At 41.3% G+C, this 18,291-nt stretch overlaps 1 protein-coding gene, 1 non-coding gene and 2 pseudogenes across 6 annotated transcripts in view; 2 read left to right on the top strand and 2 right to left on the bottom strand.

The window, feature by feature from the left end:
* RBMS2 (RNA binding motif single stranded interacting protein 2) overlaps nucleotides 1–18,291 on the top strand; it is a 67,280-nt gene that overhangs the window by 36,078 nt on the left and 12,911 nt on the right. For all 5 annotated transcript variants that reach the window (XM_036252703.1, XM_036252706.1, XM_036252704.1 and 2 more), the window contains exons 5-11: nucleotides 328–485; nucleotides 6,360–6,439; nucleotides 6,575–6,684; nucleotides 7,000–7,046; nucleotides 7,205–7,298; nucleotides 16,298–16,375; nucleotides 16,703–16,813. In XM_036252703.1, coding sequence (XP_036108596.1) covers nucleotides 328–485; nucleotides 6,360–6,439; nucleotides 6,575–6,684; nucleotides 7,000–7,046; nucleotides 7,205–7,298; nucleotides 16,298–16,375; nucleotides 16,703–16,813 — 678 coding nt within the window. The remainder of the gene's footprint in view (nucleotides 1–327; nucleotides 486–6,359; nucleotides 6,440–6,574; nucleotides 6,685–6,999; nucleotides 7,047–7,204; nucleotides 7,299–16,297; nucleotides 16,376–16,702; nucleotides 16,814–18,291) is intronic.
* LOC118624847 lies at nucleotides 3,646–3,781 on the top strand. The gene has a single exon (XR_004958511.1). It is a non-coding gene; the product is annotated as a U8 small nucleolar RNA (small nucleolar RNA).
* On the bottom strand, nucleotides 7,694–8,091 carry LOC118624433 (annotated as a pseudogene).
* Nucleotides 15,175–15,761, bottom strand: LOC118624432 (annotated as a pseudogene).

Here is an 18,291-nt window from a genome sequence, read left to right as displayed (position 1 = left end):
ATCCAGCCTCTGGAACAGGCTGCTGGGGGAAGGGGGAAGTGCTGCTCTGTCTAGTTTTTAAAGAGACAGCCAAAACTTGATCAATGACTTGTAATATGAGCTTGTATAGTACTAGTAATATTAAATCTGCTTCTTCACCCCCTGCCTGTACTCAATATACAATCCATTGTAGTGGAACTAGGTGTTTGTTGCAAATAGTTAAGATTCTCTGTTTATGGGGAACCCTTCCCACCATCTCTTTTCTAAGATATCATTTTGTGGACGAGGGCTGATGGTCAGAGAGGGATAAGAGATGTGAGCTTCATTTTCTCTCTTTTATTTCCATAGCAACAGGAGCAGGACCCCACAAATTTATACATATCAAACCTGCCACTGTCAATGGATGAGCAAGAACTGGAGGGAATGCTGAAGCCCTTTGGCCAAGTTATCTCCACTCGAATCCTTCGAGACACCAGTGGCACCAGCAGAGGGGTTGGCTTTGCAAGGTGAGAGATGCCAAGAATGGGAAATGATGAGGTTAATAATGAATAATGAATGTCACTTAGAAGTTTAGAAAAAACACACAAAAAAAACTGTCCCCCAACCACAAGGGACCAAACTATTGGCCAAAAGTGCTTGACAGTTCATCAGTTTAAGTATAGGTCACAATACTCACAAATCCATTTGACCCCAAATCTTTATCCTTTCCCCACTACTTCCTGCTCCTCTAGCCTTTGTTCTTTGGACCCAGACTCAACCAGAATAAAATAATTTCGTGTCTTCTTATAGTTTACTGAGTAGTTTCTCTTTTTATTGTCTCATTTAATCATTACTACAGCCCTATGAAATATTAATTTCTCCACTTTATATATAAGGAAACCATTATGAAGTGATTTTTCCAAGGTGTCAGAAGAGTGGGTGGTAGAAGCAGAACCCTAATACTTCTTCAAGATCAGTTAGGATGAAGTGGAAGATTTGATCTTCCTTTTCAGATCTGTTGAGAGACTTAGATTCTAGAACCAACTCTGCCACTAACTGCCCGTGTGATATCAGACCTCTGTGAGCCTTGGTTGACTCTGCGGAGACTGATTTAGATGAGTGATTTTTTTAAGGTGTTCCGCAAGGCTTCAGAGCTCTCCAGGGTGCCCTTTTCTTTCTTTCTCTCTCTCTCTCTCTCTCTCTCTCTCTCTCTCTCTCTCTCTATATATATATATATATATATATATATATATATATTTTATCCTCACCCAAGGACATTTTTCCATTTTTTGTTCAGACAGAGTGGGAGGGAGAGAGAAAAAGAGAGAGAGAGAGAGAAACATAGACGTGAAAGGAAGACATCGAGTGGCTGCCACCCGCATGACCAACCAGGGCCGGGGACAAACTGCAACCGAGGTACACACCCTTAGTGGGAACCGAACCCGGGTCTCTCTGGACCGCAGGCCGATGCTCTAACCGCTGAGCCAAACCAGCCAGGGCCAGGGTCCCCTTTTCTGGGCTTAGGTATCATTATTGTAGGGCATCAGCTTCCCCTGTCCCACTTAAAAAATGGTTCTGCTTTTATTTATCTTAAGATTTTGTTTGAAAGGAAATTCTGTTTTGTTTCGTTTTTAAGTTTGAAAACTACTGGACTAAGGCCCCTTTTTGCCTGGACTAAGAACCCTTCCTTACTCTGGAGTGTTACAGACAATGGGAACTAGGAATAGGGCTTCTCTAGCCAACTCACTGTTGGTAGTACCACCTGCTGGCAAGCCCGAGTATAACTAATGGAGTTCCTAGGTTTGTAGACATCAAACGTTTTTGCTCCAGTACTCTCTGAAAGTAGAGGTTCCCAATCTGTTTCAGATCATGGCACTGAAGTCTTATTAATTTTTTTCTCACAAGATAAAATAAAAGTACTTAACAGTTCAATTTATTAAGTAATTAAATGGTGTAAACAACTCAAAACGTGTTCATAGCAATCAATCTTAGCTATTTGAAAAAACAATGAAAGAGAAAATATTTTTATTTCATCCTTAAATAACTATACTTACTAATGGGATGTGTACCTGTTGGAGACTGAATAACTTGTCAAATCTTGGAATCAGATTGGACACTACATCCTCATTTCTTTTATGCATTGGTTTTCTTATTAGTTGCTTTTGTCATAGCAACTGTTGAAAAACCAGCTTTGCAAAAATACATTATCAAAAGGATAGTAGGGTGATCTGTTGTTGAAATGGTGAACTATTTAGAGTTAGTTGTCCACACAATATCCAACATATGTTGCTGTATTTTCTTCAGAAAATTAAAATATTCCTTGCTGTGCTTCTGCTAGTACATCATAATGACCCAGGGTGTCCTTTAAAGTTGGGAACTTTAAAGACTTGGAAAACTGCTCTGGCCAATTTTGCTCAGTGGTTAGAGCATCATCCCGCGGACCAGAGAGTCCCGGGTTCGGTTCCCACTAAGGATATGTACCTCGGTTGCAGTTTGTCCCCGGCCCTGGTTGGGGTCGTATGGGTGGCAACCAGTCAATGTGTCTCTCTCACATCAATGTTTCTCTTTCTCTCTCTTCCCCCCTCTCTCCCTCCCGCTCTATCTGAAGATAAATGCAAAAAAAAAAAAAATGTCCTTGGGTGAGGATAATAATAAAGACTTGGAAAACTATGAAATCTCTTGCACATTTCTACATTAATAACTACAAATTTTCGCCCGGCTGGTGTGGCTCAGTGGTTGAGCATCAACCCATGCACCAAGAGGTTGCCGGTTCGATTCCTGGTCAGGGAACATGCCCAGGTTGTGGGCCAAATCCCCAGTGGGGGGCATGCAGGAGGTGGCCAGTTGATGTTCTTTCTCATCGATGTTTCTATCTCTCTCTCCCTCTCCCTTCTTCTCTCTCTAAAATCAATAAAGAAAAAAAATAACTACAAACTTTCTTGATACATTTAGGTTCTTGTTAAGTATGATTTCCAGCAAATTATAAACATTGATATTTTAAATCAAACTGTCATATCATTTTTCAGTGTATCCAAATGAGATCTAAATGTCATAGCAATTTGATACACAAAATCATCCATTTTGAAAAATAGGGCATTTCTTTTTTAAGAGTTATAACTCTTACATCTTTCTTAAAGTGTTCCTTTTTTTTTCTTGATCTTGTATTTTTATTCCATTTGTATTGTATTCTAGGTAAAACATTTTTATAGTTGAAAGCCTTTTTATGGATCATTTTGTCATACTTCTCTGCAATAAAAATATGTATATAAATTAATTTTTTTCCAGTGGCCCTGAGGCTATATGTGTATCAACCCATAAGAAAATTCTCTTTCTAATATTTAGTTTGCAATTGCTCCAAACAACATAAATATAGTTAAATGTTGATATAGCCCTGGCCAGTCTGGCTCCGCGGTTAGAGCGTCAGCCCATGAACCAAAGGGTCAGGGGTTTGATTCCCAGTCAAGAGCACATGCCTAGGTTGCATGTTTAATCCCTGGCCCCAGTTGGGGTCGTGCAGGAGGCAACCAACTGATGTGTCTCTCTCACATCAATTTCTCTCTCTCCCTTCCTCCTTCGGTCCTTCCCATTCTATCTAAAAATCAATGGAAAAATATCCTCAGGTGAGGATTAAAAAAAAAAAAAAAGATAAGTGTTGATATAAAATTATTTTATAGAAAGTAAATTTTATCATCAGGTAGGATAATCCTTACCTGTTCCTCCTTTTGGAGGGCAGATTGGAACATGATGATTGGAGATCGTTTGATCTGTCATTAACGTCTCTGCGTAATCAGGACCTGCAACACCCCGATTACTCCTATCTGATTCTTAAAAGAAAGAAAGTAAATTTTATTGGGAATGCTTCTCCTATGACATGAGTAAGTTGTGTTTATATTTTTCTAATTAGGTCATGTAGCCATCAGTAAATATTGTTTTTGCTGTAACAGACAGGTTTTTTTTTTTTTAATAATATTTTTCTTTTTATTGATTTTATTTTATTTTTTATTGTTTAAATATTTTTTCATTATTGATCAGTGAGAGAGAACATCAACTGGTACCTCCTGCATGTCCCCCGCTGGGGATCGGGCCCACAACCTGGGCATGTGTCCTGACTGGGAATCAAACCTTCGGCTTCTCGGTGCACGTCGATGCTCAACCACTGAGGCACACCCGCTGGGCAAGACAGGGTTTAATATCAGTTCTGTTCCTATGTTTTATTTTCATGCTAAGAAACTTTGTAAACATAAATAAGTAAATGGGAATGGAAACAGTTTTGTTAAAATAGGAATTCTTTGAATTCCTTTTGAATCATTTACCAAGAACCAGGGTAATCTATTATCAAAATTGATTTTTTTATGTGTGTCAATTGGCAACTTGCTGAGTCCTCCAGCTTATGTTGGAAGAATTGGGAGCATCTAACTAAGGACAAAAAGATTTGTAACCCAGTCATCACTGCCTCGTGCTGAGTTTTGCAATGAGTGTCATGCAGTGAATGGAGAGGAGTGACTGTGAGAGGGGACTTGAGCTTTGATCGTTAGTAATCATGACTGATTCCTCAGGCAGATCAGTTTTAGGAAAGAGTTCATGAGGAAGTTGAGGTTCTGAAAGTGATTCTCTTGAAATGCTCTGTCTGCTCACCCTTTTGGAAAGACTAAGGAATAGGAGCAACCCAACTAAAGACTTCTGCTCTGGGATTCCTAAGAGTTTTCTCTGCAATGTTCCATTTGAGGCCTTCTTTTATAGTAATGATTTATATTTTTAGTGGCTATTGGCATAGAAAATATAGTGAAACTTACTTTAAAAATGGAAAGGGCCCTGGCTGGTTTGGCTCAGCGGTTGCAGCATTGGCCTGCGGACCAAAGAGCCATGGGTTCGATTCTGATCAAAGGCACATACCTCAGTTGCCGTTCAGTGCCCAGCCTGGTCAGGGTCGTGCAAGAGGCAACCAGTCGATGTCTCTCTCTCGCATCAATGTTTCTTTCTCTCTCTTTCCTCTCTCTCTCCCTCCTCTCTCCCTCCCACTCTAAAGATAAATGAAAATAGCCCTGGCCGGTTTGGCTCAGCGGTTAGAGTGTCGGCCTGCGGTCCAGAGAAACCTGCGTTCGGTTCCCATTAAGGGCATGTACCTCGGTTGCAGTTTGTCCCCGGCCCTGGTTGGGTCGTGTGGATGGCAACCACTCGATGTGTCCCTTTCACGTCGATGTTTCTCTCTCTCTTTCTCCCTCCCACTCTATCTGAACAAAATATCAAAAAGTGTCCTCGGGTGAGGATAAAAATAATAATAATAATAATAATAATAAAGATAAATGAAAATAAAAATATCCTCGGGTGAGGATTCTTTTAAAAATGGAAAGAGGGCAAGATATTGTACCTTGTGTTATATGGACCCTTATACTTTTTAGAACACACTTATATAGATTATCTTATTTGATCTATACAATCTTGTATAGTAGGATAATAAATCACTTCTCAAAAGTGGAAATGAGGAATGGGTCCAAAGGGTTTTTGTGCGTGTCCTAACTCACAGAGTTTTTTGGGAGGCAAACAAGAGCTGGAGTCAAAATTTTCTGATTCCTTACTCAGTCCTCTTTCCCCAGCAGATATTTTAACTCAGTAGTTCCCAACATTGTTTTATCTATTACTATGGACCCTAATCCTGTCTTATTACTGTTTCCTCCTACAGACTTATGAAATTTTAATGATGTTATCAATAGCTAATTCGACCTTGGTAATTAACCAGAAGCAAAAAATAAATATTGGCAAATTCTTATCTTGTGTAGTTTTATCAGAGTGAGGGAACAATTTCCATGAGGAGTTTTGTAGTAAAAAGTAATAGTAACAGCCTCAATTTATTGTATTCTTTTTTTATGAACCAGACACAATAGTAGGCGGATCCATCAGTACCTTCTTTGGAATACGCATTCATAGCTTAAAGATCTCCATTATTCCTTTCAGGACCCTACAGGAACTGGTTGAGAGAACCTGCATTAGAAGCTTGGGTTGCCTCTTCTTGATATCTTGAATTTGTGTGGAGGAAACTCTATGTTTCTATGGTCACAACTTTTCAAGCATTTGTGGGGCTGCAAACTTAGGGCATTCTTTTTTTTATATCCTCACCTGAGGATATTTTTTCTATTTAACTTCAGATAGAGTAGGAGAGAGAGAAACATCGATGTGAGAGGGACACATTGACTGGTTGCCCCCTATATAATCCCGACCAGGGCCGGAGATGAAGCACAACTGAGGTACATGCCCTTGGCCGAAATCGAACCTGCAACTCTGGTCCATGGGCCGCTGCTCTAACTGCTGAGCCAAACCAGCAAGGGCAGGGCATTCTTTTTTAATGTAGGGAGAGCATAGATCCTGAAGAAGCTAGAGAGCCTAACCCCTCTTGTGCTCCTCAGGATGGAGTCCACAGAGAAGTGTGAAGCCATCATCACCCACTTTAACGGGAAATATATTAAGACACCCCCTGGAGTACCAGGTGAGGCATCTGGGAATCAGTCTGTGAGGGACACAGGTGCTTACTTCCAGTGAAGATTCTGGAAAAGTTTTGCATGAGTGTGGGTGGGCTAAGTGAGGTGGAACTCAGCTACCTGTCTGCTTTCTCACTTGGTAGTCCCATCTGATCCGTTGCTTTGCAAATTTGCTGATGGTGGGCCAAAGAGACGACAGAACCAAGGAAAATTTGTGCAAAATGGACGGGCCTGGCCAAGGAATGGAGACATGGTAAGAGGACCTCTGAGGAGACAGGAGTACTAAGGATATTAAAATGGAACGGAAGTTACCATGGCCTGATTTGTGTGAGCTTAGGTAGCAAGCTTGAGAGCTACAATTTGTAACTGAGAGAAGCTGGCTACGTGACATGCTCTTCAGTGTGGGTCTTGAGTGGGATTTTGCAGCCTGCACAACCAGAAGAATTCTGGAACAGCTTGTCCAGACTGCACTTTAATCAGTTCAACTAAATACATCCTTGACATTCTGGGCTTGCTCCTGTTCTTATCCAAAGGTTTACAATATGAATGCTGTGTTCTTTCTCTATAGGGTGGTATGGCCTTGACCTATGACCCCGCTACAGCTCTTCAGAATGGGTAAGGGTGTTTTATATAATCAGGCCAACTGAAAATGATAGCCTGTGTCCAAGTTGTTTTATCTTGATTTTTGAATAGCACCTAGTGGGAAGTGTCTATCACTGAGGACCCTTTCTGATTTCCTGTGACTTATACTGATGAGACTCCTTCGTGTGCAGGTTTTACCCAGCTCCATATAACATCACCCCCAGCAGGATGCTTGCTCAGTCTGCACTCTCCCCATATCTTCCATCTCCTGTGTCTTCATATCAGGTATGTTCATGCCCAAAAAAGGATGTGGTGGTTTTCCCTATCATTGTGTTTTAGGTAAAGGAATATAAGGATGGAAACTATTTGTTGTTTTTTTGTTTTTCCTGTATACATATTACACACAAATAATTTTACATGAAAACATAACGTGTGATCACATTATATATATAGACTGGTGTAGGATCATTCTCTTACTCTGTCTACTACCTCACAAGTAAATCCATGTCAATTTCCTACTATTTTCCATATTTGTGCATATATACATATGTATATGATTTTTGGAAGTCATTTATTTTACAAAGAAATTGACTATATTAAATACATTTTCCATGTTTCACCTTTCTCACTTAACATAATATCTTTTTTTTTTTTTTTTTAATGATTGAAACAAAAAAGAACTAAAAGTGCAGCTTCTGGAAGAACCATTTGTTCTTGCCAGTCTTGTACCTTTCTTCGAACTTGACCTTGGCCTCCCGTCTGGCCTTGAGTTTCAGAGCAGGGTCTTGTTGACGACAGTTTTGTCCAAGGGAATATCCACAGAGTACCTTGTAGGCATGAGGTGATTGTAGTTATAACTTTTCACAAAAGACTTGATCTTTGACCTCTTGGCAATTTTCTTCTTGTCCATGGCAGCTGTCACTTTGCAGGGATAGCGGTAAATTCCAGCCACCAGAGCATGGCTGTAGGGGCGGTCTGAGGTGCCATCATCAATGTTCTTGACGATGACCACTTTGCGTCCAGAGTAGTGTCTGGCCAGGACCAGCACCACCTTCCCGGGTTTCATAAACTTGCCCATTTCGATGGTAGCCACCTGGGCCTAGACCAGAAAGGAAAGAACCTTTCCTTTTCACTAACCTTTCACCCTTTGGGGGGTTAACATAATATCTTAACCCAGTGATTCTCAAAGTGTAGTCCCTGGGCTACCAGTATCAGCATCACCTGGGAATTTTTAAAAACACAAATTCTTGCCCTGGTTGGTTTGGCTCAGAGGTTGGAGCATCGGCCTGTGGTCCAGAGAGACCCGGGTTCAGTTCCCGCTAAGAGCACATACCTCGGTTGCAGTTTGTCCCCGGCCCTGGTTGGGTCGTGCAGGTGGCAGCCACTTGATGTGTCCCTTTCATGTCGATATTTCTCTCTCTCTATTTCTCCCTCTCATTCTATCTGAACAAAAAGTGGAAAAATGTCCTCGGGTGAGGATAATAAATAAATAAATAAATAAATAAATAAATAAAAACACACATTTTTGGACTCCACCCCAGATCTACTGAATTAGAAACTGGCGGTGGGTCACAGCGATCTGAGTGATTCTCAAGAAGCCCTCTGAATGATTCTGATACAGCTAATGTGGGGATCTCTGTTCTAATTATTTCCTTTTTAATAGTTGCATTACATTTCATGCTGGAGAGACACCAGAATTCTTCATCTATATCCAGTGACGGTCCTTCACTTCCATTTCAGTGTTTTTCTGGTACAAATAACACTTCAGTAAACATTCTTGTGCCTCTATCCCTGCATACGAGTACTTTTTTCTTCATTTTTTAATCCTCAACTGAGGATATTTTTCCATTTATCTTCAGATAGAGTGGGAGGGAGGGAGAGAGAAGAAGAGAGAGAAACATCAATGTGAGAGGGACACATCGACTGGTCCCATCCCGCAAAACCCCGACCAGAGCCAGGGACGAACCACAACTGAGGTATGTGCCCATAACTGAAAGTGAACCAGAGACTCTTTGGTCTGTGAGCCAATGCTCTAACCACTGAGCAAAGTGGCCAGAGATACATATGAGTACTTCTATTTCTAGGGACTGGAGTCCGAGGAGTAGGATTGCTAGTTAGAATTTATGGATTTTGTTTTATAAATGTCACCAGATTGCTTTTCACAAAGGCTGTGTCAATTCATGTTTTCAGAAGCAATGTATGAGAGTATACCTGTTTCCCTCCAGCCATAGGTGACATTGCTCTTTTAAATTGTTTTCTACCTTGTGGGTGTAACGTGCATTATAACTTTGATTTGCACTTCCCTGACGTCAGCCTTGTTAATGTTTGTCCTGTTTTGATTTGCTGTTCTCTGATTGCTCTTCATGTGCTTAGCCCATTTTTCTTTTTGGTTGATTGTTCCTTTCTTCTTCAACTTATAAAAACTACTTGTATATTGTAAGTATTGATCCTCTGTTATCTTTGTTACAAATGTTTTTTTTTTTCAAATTTAATTTTTGTCCATTGACTTTGTGGTCCTTAAACTTTAGCTGTGCATCAGAATCACTTAAAGAGCTTGTTAACTCTAGGTTATTGGGCACCACACCAAGACTTTCTGATTTAGTAAGTCTCAGGTAGGAGTACAGAAGAATCTGTACTTCTAACAAGTTCTCAGATGCCACTGCTGCTGGTCCAAGGACCATACACTGGGATCGCCAGCTTTTGCTGTACCAAAGTTTGAAATTTGTATATAGTTAAATGTGTCTGCTTTTTTACTTATAGCTTATGAATTTCTTCCCTTAATTCAAAAGATCTTCCTAATCTCTGTATTGTACATAGAGTCTCCAAGATTTTTTTTTTTTTTTTTTTATCCTCACCCAAGGATATTTTTCCATTTTTTGTTCAGGTTGAGTGGGAGGAAGAGAGAGGAACAGAGAGAGAGAGAGAGAGAAACATCGACGTGAAAGGGACACATCGAGTGGCTGCCACCCGCACGACCAACCAGGGCTGGGGACAAACTGCAACCGAAGTACGTGCCCTTAGCGGGAACCGAACCCGGGTCTCTCTGGACCACAGGCCGACGCTCTAACCGCTGAGCCAAACCAGCCAGGGCGCCAAGATTTATTTTATTGTTTTATATGTAAATGTGTATCATCAGGAATTTCTTTTTGTATATGGTAGAAAATAAGGGTCCTATTATATTCTCTTTCAAAATGTTAACCAGTTGTCCTAGTATCAGATTATTAAATAATTCATTCTTTTCCCACTGTATTGAAATACCACCTTTGTCATATAATAAGTACTGGAATTTATTTTTGTATTCTTTAGTCTCTCCCAGTGATTATTGTTTCTGTTCCTATTCCAATAATATATTGATTTGATCACAGTGGCTTTCATAATATGTTCTGATATTTGATAAGACAAAATATTCTCCACTCTTTCTTTTTCATACTTTTTTTTGGTATTCTTCTGTATACAGTTTATGGTTATTTTATCTAATTTTTAAAAACCTGTGAGGATTTTGCCCTGGCTGGTTTGGCTCAGTGGTTAGAGTGTTGGCCTGAAGACCAAAGGGTCTTGGGTTCAATTCCGGTCAATGGCACGTACCTGAGTTGCAGGTTCTATCCCCGGCCCTGGTTGGGGTCATACAGAAGGCAGCCAATCAACATGTCTCTCTCACATCAATGTTTCTCTCTCTCTCTTCCCCTCCCTCCCCTTCGCTCTCTCTAAATATCAATGGAAAAGTATCCTCGGGTGAGGATTAACCAAAATGAAATAGAATAAAATAAAATTGGTGAGGATTTTCATTGGAATTACATTAAATCTATACGTATTAAAGAGAATTGACGTTTTAAAAGCACTAACCTTTTCATCCAAGATATGGTATTTCTTTTCATGTTTTTAAATCTTTTTTTATGTCCTTGAATAAGATTTTAGTTTTATTTATATAAGTCTAATGCTTTTCTTGTTAAATATGATTCCTAAGTGTTCTATAATTTTTATAAGCATTTCTAGATATAGGAAAAAAGCTATTGAGCCCTGGCCAGTTTGATTCAGTGGTTAGAGCGTCAGCCCTCACACCAAAGGGTCACAGGTTCTATTCCTGGTCAAGAGCATGTACCTGGGTTGCAAGTTCGATCCCAAGCTTAGTCAGGACATGTGTGGGAGGCAACCAATCTATGTTTCTCTTTCACATTGATGTCTCTCTCTTTCTCTCTCTCTCTCTCCCCTCCCTCCCTCCCTTCCACTCTCTCTAAAAATCAATGGGAAAAATAATCTTGGGTGAGGATTAGCAAAAGAAAAATAAATAAATAAGTAAATGGCTATTGAATTTTATCAAATGTCTTTTCAGCATCTAGTATTATACAATGGATTTTTTCTTCAATTTTGATTTAGGTGTTTCTGATCTTGAACAATCCCTACATTTATGAAAGAAAACCTATTTGTTTATTATAATGTATTTCTAAGTTCTCATTGCTAATTATTTTTTCATTTTAAAATTGAGATATAATTCACATATCATAAAATTCACCCTCTTAAGTATACAAATCAGTAGTTTTTAGTATATTTACAAATTTATACAACTATCAGCATTATCTAATTCTAGAACATTTTCATCTCCTCAGCAAGAAACTCTGTACCCATTAGTAGTTTCCTATTCTTCCTTACCTCAGCCCCTGGCAATCACTAATGTACTTTCTGTCTATACATTTGCCTATTCTAGACATTTCATAATAAATATAAGCATACAATATACTTGTGACTGCCTTCTTTCAGTTAGCATGTTCTCAAGGTTTATCTGTGTTGTATTATATATCAGCACTTCATTCCTTTTTATGACTGAATCATATTCCATTGTATGGATAATACCTCATTTTGTTATTCATTTTTCAGCTGATGGCCATTTAAGTTCTTTCTACCTATGGGCTATTATGAATAATGCTGCTATGAACATTTGTGTACAAGTTTGTGTGGACATATGATTTCATTTTTCTTGAGTATATACCTAGGCGTGGAATTGCTGGGTTACCCAATAACTATTTACTTTTCTGAGGAGCTGCCAAACTATTTTCCAAAGCTGCGGAACCATTTTGTTCCCACTTATAGTGTATAACACTTGCTATTCTGTCCTTTTTTAGAAAAATTGATTTTAATGTTTTTTCATTGATTTTAGAGAAAGAGGAATGGAGAAGGAGGCAGAGAGAGAGAGAAACAGGGATGTGAGAGACATATTGATTGGTTGCCTCCTGCACATGCCCCAACCAGGGCCGGGGATGGAACATGCAACCCAGGTACATGCCCTTGACCGGGAATCAAACCTGAGACCCTTAGAGAGGCGGGCTGACCCTCTAACCACTAAGTCACACCAGCCAGGGCTATTTAATTTGTTTTTTAATAAAAAATACAATAGTATTGACTATGTTCTGATTTCCCTGGTACAGCGTCAACATCAATGACAAACCTTCACGTGCACGAAAGACTCAGGGATGGAAGTTAAAATGAGGTGTATAAGGCATTCTGAGCTAGGATGGGGTGAAGCATTTTGGGGGCTTCAGAGGGTCATTGCAGGATGAGAAGAAGGGCAGATGTTCTGTAATTAGTAGTTTGCTCTGCCCAATAGGTAGACAAAAAAGGTTATCTCTGATAATTTTTTATTATGGATAAGGCCCTTGATGCAAGTTCTTCTAAGTAGTTAAAGGGAGAGATGGGGAGGAGTTTTTCTTGTAAGGTCTTGGTTGCCTTTAGTTCAAAATAATCTGCATACTACAGAGGCATATCTTGGGGTGACTAATTCTGAACCCCTACACAGGTTAAGCCATCAGAGCTTCAGACCCCAGAATGCCCTTTTTAAAAAATCCTCACCCAAGGATATTTTCCCATTTATCTTCAGATAGAGTGGGAAGGAGAGAGAAAAAGAGAGAGAGAGACATTAATGTTGGAGAGACACATCAATTGGTTGCCTCCCTCATGACCCTGGCCAGGGCCAGGGTCTGAACCGAACCACAACTGAGGTATGTGCCCTTAACCAGAATCGAACCCACGACTCTTTGGTCTAAGGGCCAACGCTCTAACTGCTGAGCCAAACTAGAGCCAAACCAACCAGGGCACAATGCCCATTTTTAAGTATATTTTTATTGATTTTTTTAGAGGGAGAGATAGAAACATCGATGTGAGAGAGAAACATCAATTGGGTGGTTTCCTGCATGCCCCCCAATGGGGACTGAGCCTGAAATTCAGGCATGTGCCCTGACTGGGAATCGAATCGGGACCTCTTAGCCCATGGGACGGACACTCAATCCACTGATCCACACCAGCCGGGCAGGGATGCCCATTTTTATTTTTATTTTTATTTTTTTATTAATTATTTTTATTAATTTGTTTTTGTTACAGATGTTTCCCATTTTTCCCCCATTGACACCTTCCTCCCCATCCTCCCTACCCCTTCCCTAGCTTTGTTGTCTATGTCCATTGATTGTGCATATATACATATAAGTTCTGTGGTTTATCTCTTCTCCCCCAACCCCCTTCATCTGGGGTTTGTCAGTCTGTACCCTACCTCTATGCCTCTGGGTCAATTTTGTTCATCAGTTTGTTTCATTCATTATATTCCACAAATAAGTGAGATCATGTGATATTTGTCTTTCTCTGCTTGGCTTGTTTCGCTTAGGATAATACTCTCCAGGTCCCTCCATGTCATCTCAAATGATAAGAGATCTTTCTTTCTTACAGCTGCATAGTACTCCATTGTGTATATGTACCACAGCTTTTTTATCCGTTCGTCTACTGATGGACACTTGGGTTGTTTCCAGATCGTAGCTATTGTAAATAGTGCTGCTATGAACATAGGGGTACATATATTTTTTCTGACTGGTGTTTCAGGCTTCTTAGGCTGTATTCCTAGAACTGGGATCACTGGGTCAAATGGCAGTTCAATTTTTAACTTTTTGAGGTAACACCATAGTGTTTTCCATAGTGGCTGTACTAGTCTGCATTCCCACCAGCAGTGTACTAGAGTCCCCTTTTCTCTACACCCTCACCAACACTTGTTGTTTGATGATTTGTTGATGGCGGCCATTCTCACCGGTGTGAAGTGATACCTCATAGTTGTTTTAATTGGGATGCTTGTTTTTATTTTTATTTATTTATTTATTTATTTATTTTTTTACCCTCACCCAAGGACATTTTTCCATTTTTTGTTCAGGTAGAGTGGGAGGGAGAGAGAGGAACAGAGAGAGAGAGAGAGAGAAACATCTATGTGAAAGGAACACATCGAGTGGCTGCCACCCTCACGACCAACCAGGGCCGGGGACAAACTGCAACCGAGGTACGTGCCCTTAGCGGGAACCGAACCCGGGTCTCTCCGGACCGCAGGCCGATGCTCTAACCGCTGAGCCAAACCGGCCAGGGCAGGGATGCTCGTTTTTAAATTGGGTTATTTCTTGTGGTGTAAGAGTTGCTAATTTTATTTTATTTCTTTATTGATTTTAAAAAGAGAGGAAGGGAGAGAGAGATAGAAACATTGATGAGAGAGAACATCCACTGGCCGCCTCCTGCACGCCCCCTACTGGGGATTTGGCTCACAGCCTGGGCATGTGTCCTGACCGGGAATCTAACCGGTGACCTCCTAGTGCATGGGTGGAATCTCAACCACTGAGCCACACCTGCCAGGCAGAGTTGCTAATTTTAGTAAAAGTTTATTCTTAATGTTTCTATTATCCTTTTTTAAAGCTTTTATATATACATATAAATATATATTTATATTTATTTATTTTTGCATTCAGTGATTGATATTGTATGTGCCCTGACCGGAGATCAAACCTGCAACCTTGGCATATCGAGACAGTGCTCTGACCAACTGAGCTACCCAGCCAGGGCCAAAGCAATGTGTGTGTGTGTGTGTGTGTATATATATATATATATATAATTTTTTTAATTGAATTTATTGGGGTGACATTGGTTAATAAAATTATATAGGTTTCAGGAGTACAGTTCAATAATATATAATCTGTATATATATATATTTTTTGGTTACCAAATTACTTTATTTGAGGGAATGGTACAAATAAAAGACATAAGTGTGATTTGGTACAAGTTATAGAAGAGGTAAAGGTAACTCCAACATGCACGTCCTGCTTTGGTGACAGGGAAGTCACCCCGTGGCTGTGGGAAACCAGCCTCAGGCTTAGCTCTTGTAACTGTCTCCCAGGGTGTGCTTGTCACAGAAACACTCTGCCTTGCCAGTTTCAGGGGCCCCCAGTCTGCACAAGTTGGTTAGTGGTCACCCAGTTCTTTGATGGATTTCACCTGCTCATTCAGGTAGTGAGTTTCAAGGAAGTCACACAAGTGAGAGTCATTTTTGTCAGTGGCCAGTTTGTGCAAATCCAGGATGACTGATTCACACTTTTTTTCCAAGTGTAATGCACACTCCATCGCATTCAGCCCATTCTCCCAGTCGTCACGATCTGGTTTCTTGATATCCTGAAGGAAGATTTGGCCACCTCGTTGGTTCAGGATCAACATCAATGATCCTGAACCAGAGCTTTATCAAAGCTTCATCAGTTTCTCAGCATGTTCCCTCTCTTCATGAGATTGGTGAAGAAAATATTTGGCAAAGTTCTTCAAAGCCACTTCATCACGGTCAAAGTAGTAAGACACGGACAGGTAGGCGTAGGAAGCGTAGAGCTCCAGGTTGATCTGGCGGTTGATAGCAACTTCTGAATCCTGATGGTAGTTCTGGGGTACCTGCCAGGTGGACACGGTGGACGTCATGGTGGGCGGCTAGGGAGAGGCGGCTGCCTGGCGCTGGAGGGGTAGGGGGTGGCCTTGGGGCTGTCGGAGGTGCTGTGAGGAGGTGGCAGAAGGCTGGATCAGGTGGCTGTGGGGGATGGGTCGAGCACCGTTCAGTCCAAGCACTGTGGGAGCAGAAAACCACTGCGACTCTCCGCAAAGACTGTTGTTATCTGTATATTGTATTGTATGTTCACTACCCCAAGTCAAATGTCCTTCCATCACCATTTATACCCCCTTTAGCCTCTCCTACCTCCCCCCACTTCCCTTTCCCTCTGGTAATCAACATACTGTTGTCTGTGTCTATGAGGGGTTTTTTGTTTGTTTTCCTTAATTTCTTCACCCAGCCCCCTCCCTCTTCCCCTCTGACAGCTGTCAATCTGTTCTCTATTAATGTTTCTATTTTCTGATGGGGCAATCCAACTTTTGTTGGGTTTGTCTGAACATTGTCAGATCATTGGGAAAACGATAGCTTCTAGGCAATTAACATTTTTGTGTGTTTATTTTGCTTGCATTAGAGAGTAACTCCGACATCTCCTCTGCAAGTACCTAACCCGTCGTGGACGCACCACCAGCCATACCTCTTACCGCCTTCAGTGAGTGTTCAGAGTGGGCAACTGCCAAAGAGGCCGTTTGATGTAAAGAAACATACTGGGATTTGATGACAAGGGATGTGGGTGTGAGTTCTGGTTCAGGCCCTTATGCAACCCAGGTGTATGACCTTAGATTTTGTGAGTTTGTTTTTACCAGGCAGGGATTCCCCCAGACTGTCGGGCAGAGTGTCGATACCTGTTGCATAACTGGATTGCTGCTCACCTCTCATTTCCCAGGGTTTTTAAATGGTCCTGGTAGCCATGAATCACTGTCCTAGGCAGCCTCACAGAATGCTGCCAGCTAACCCTGTCCTCTGTTGCTGCCTCTAGGGTTCAGTTCTGACACCAGGGATGGATCACCCCCTTTCTCTCCAGCCTGCCTCCATGATGGGACCTCTTACCCAGCAACTGGGCCACCTCTCCCTCAGTACCATGGGCACGGTAAAGCAGACTCTTTCTAATTACAAACTCCTACTGAGGAGGGAATACCTGTGTAATATTTTCAGCATAAGTACTTTTTTTTTTTGTATGTGCCCCTAGCGGGAACCGAACCCAGGAGTCTCTGGTCTGCAGGCCGACACTCTAACCGCTGAGCCAAACCGGCCAGGGCCAGCATAAAGACTTATGAATGATGTTGAGAATAACTTCAGTATCATTGAGGGCACACTCAGAATAGTAGATAAACTAAAAAGATAATATAATTCATGAGTCAGGAATATAGCCATTCTGCTCCCCAGCCCACTCCTTTTAACTGATTCCTACTCATGAAACTAAACAAATGGTGTTTCTATCTACATACTAGTTTATCTAGTTCATTCACATTTCCTAGAAATCCTTATCAAAATAATAACAAGAAGAATGGATGAAGCTCATAAGGTTTCTTGTAGGTCTGCTGCATTCTGATTTGCACCGGAGGGTTTAAAGGCAGAGAAGGCAGTACATTGAGAAAGCGCAGAAGACAAGCAAAAGGAGAAAAGGAAGTCATGTATGTAGAAGTCTCTTTAAGCCAGTGTACTTTAGAATCACCTGAAGTGCTTTTAAAAAGCACAATTAGCCCAGCCGGTGTGGCTCAGTGGTTGAGCGTTGACCCATGCACCAAGAGGTCGCTGGTTTGATTCCCAGTCAGGGCACATGCCCAGGTTGTGGGCCCCATTCCCAGGGGGGGGGGAGCATGCAGGAGGCAGCCAGCCAATAGATGTTCTCTCTCATTGATGTTTCCTTCTCTCTCTCCCAGCTCTGTAGTGCAATGGATAGTGCATTGGACTTCTATCTCTCCCTCTCCATTTCTTTCTCTCTAAAATCAATTAAAAAAAAATTTTTTTTTTTAAATCACAATTAAATTAGACAATTAATCAGGCCAGTGTGACTCAGTGGTTGAGCGTTGACCCATGCATCAAGAAGGTCGCTGGTCAGATTCCAGGTCAGGACACATGCCCAGGTTGTGGGCCTCATTCCCAGTGGGAGGCCTGCAGGAGGCGGCCAGTCCATGTTTTCTCTCATCGATGTTTCTGTCTCTCTCTCCCTATCATTTACTCTCTCTCTAAAATATCAATAAAGGGGAAAAAAAAAATTAGACAATTAGCCCTGGCTGTGTGGCTCAGTTGGTTGAGTATTGTCCTGTGCACCAAAAGGTCACCAGTTTGATTCCCGGTCAGGGCAGATTGTGGGTTTGGTCCCAGTTGGGGTGCATATGGTGGGCAACTGATCGATGTTTCTCTCTCACATCAATGTTTCTCTTCCTCTCCCTCTGTCTCTAAAATCAATTAAAAAAGAGAAAATCAGCCCTGGCCGGTTTTGCTCAGTGGTTAGAGCATAAGCCTGCGATCCAGAGAGAGCTGGGTTCGGTTCCCGCTAAGGGCACGCACCTCGGTTGCAGTTTGTTCCCTGCCCTGGTTGGATCATGCAGGTGGCAACCACTG

The sequence above is a fragment of the Molossus molossus genome, unplaced genomic scaffold, assembly GCF_014108415.1.
Source record: "Molossus molossus isolate mMolMol1 unplaced genomic scaffold, mMolMol1.p scaffold_m16_p_10, whole genome shotgun sequence".
Taxonomy (NCBI): Eukaryota; Metazoa; Chordata; class Mammalia; order Chiroptera; family Molossidae; genus Molossus; species Molossus molossus.
The sequence above is the reverse complement of the archived record's forward strand: the minus strand, read 5'-3'. Positions and strand labels throughout refer to the sequence as shown.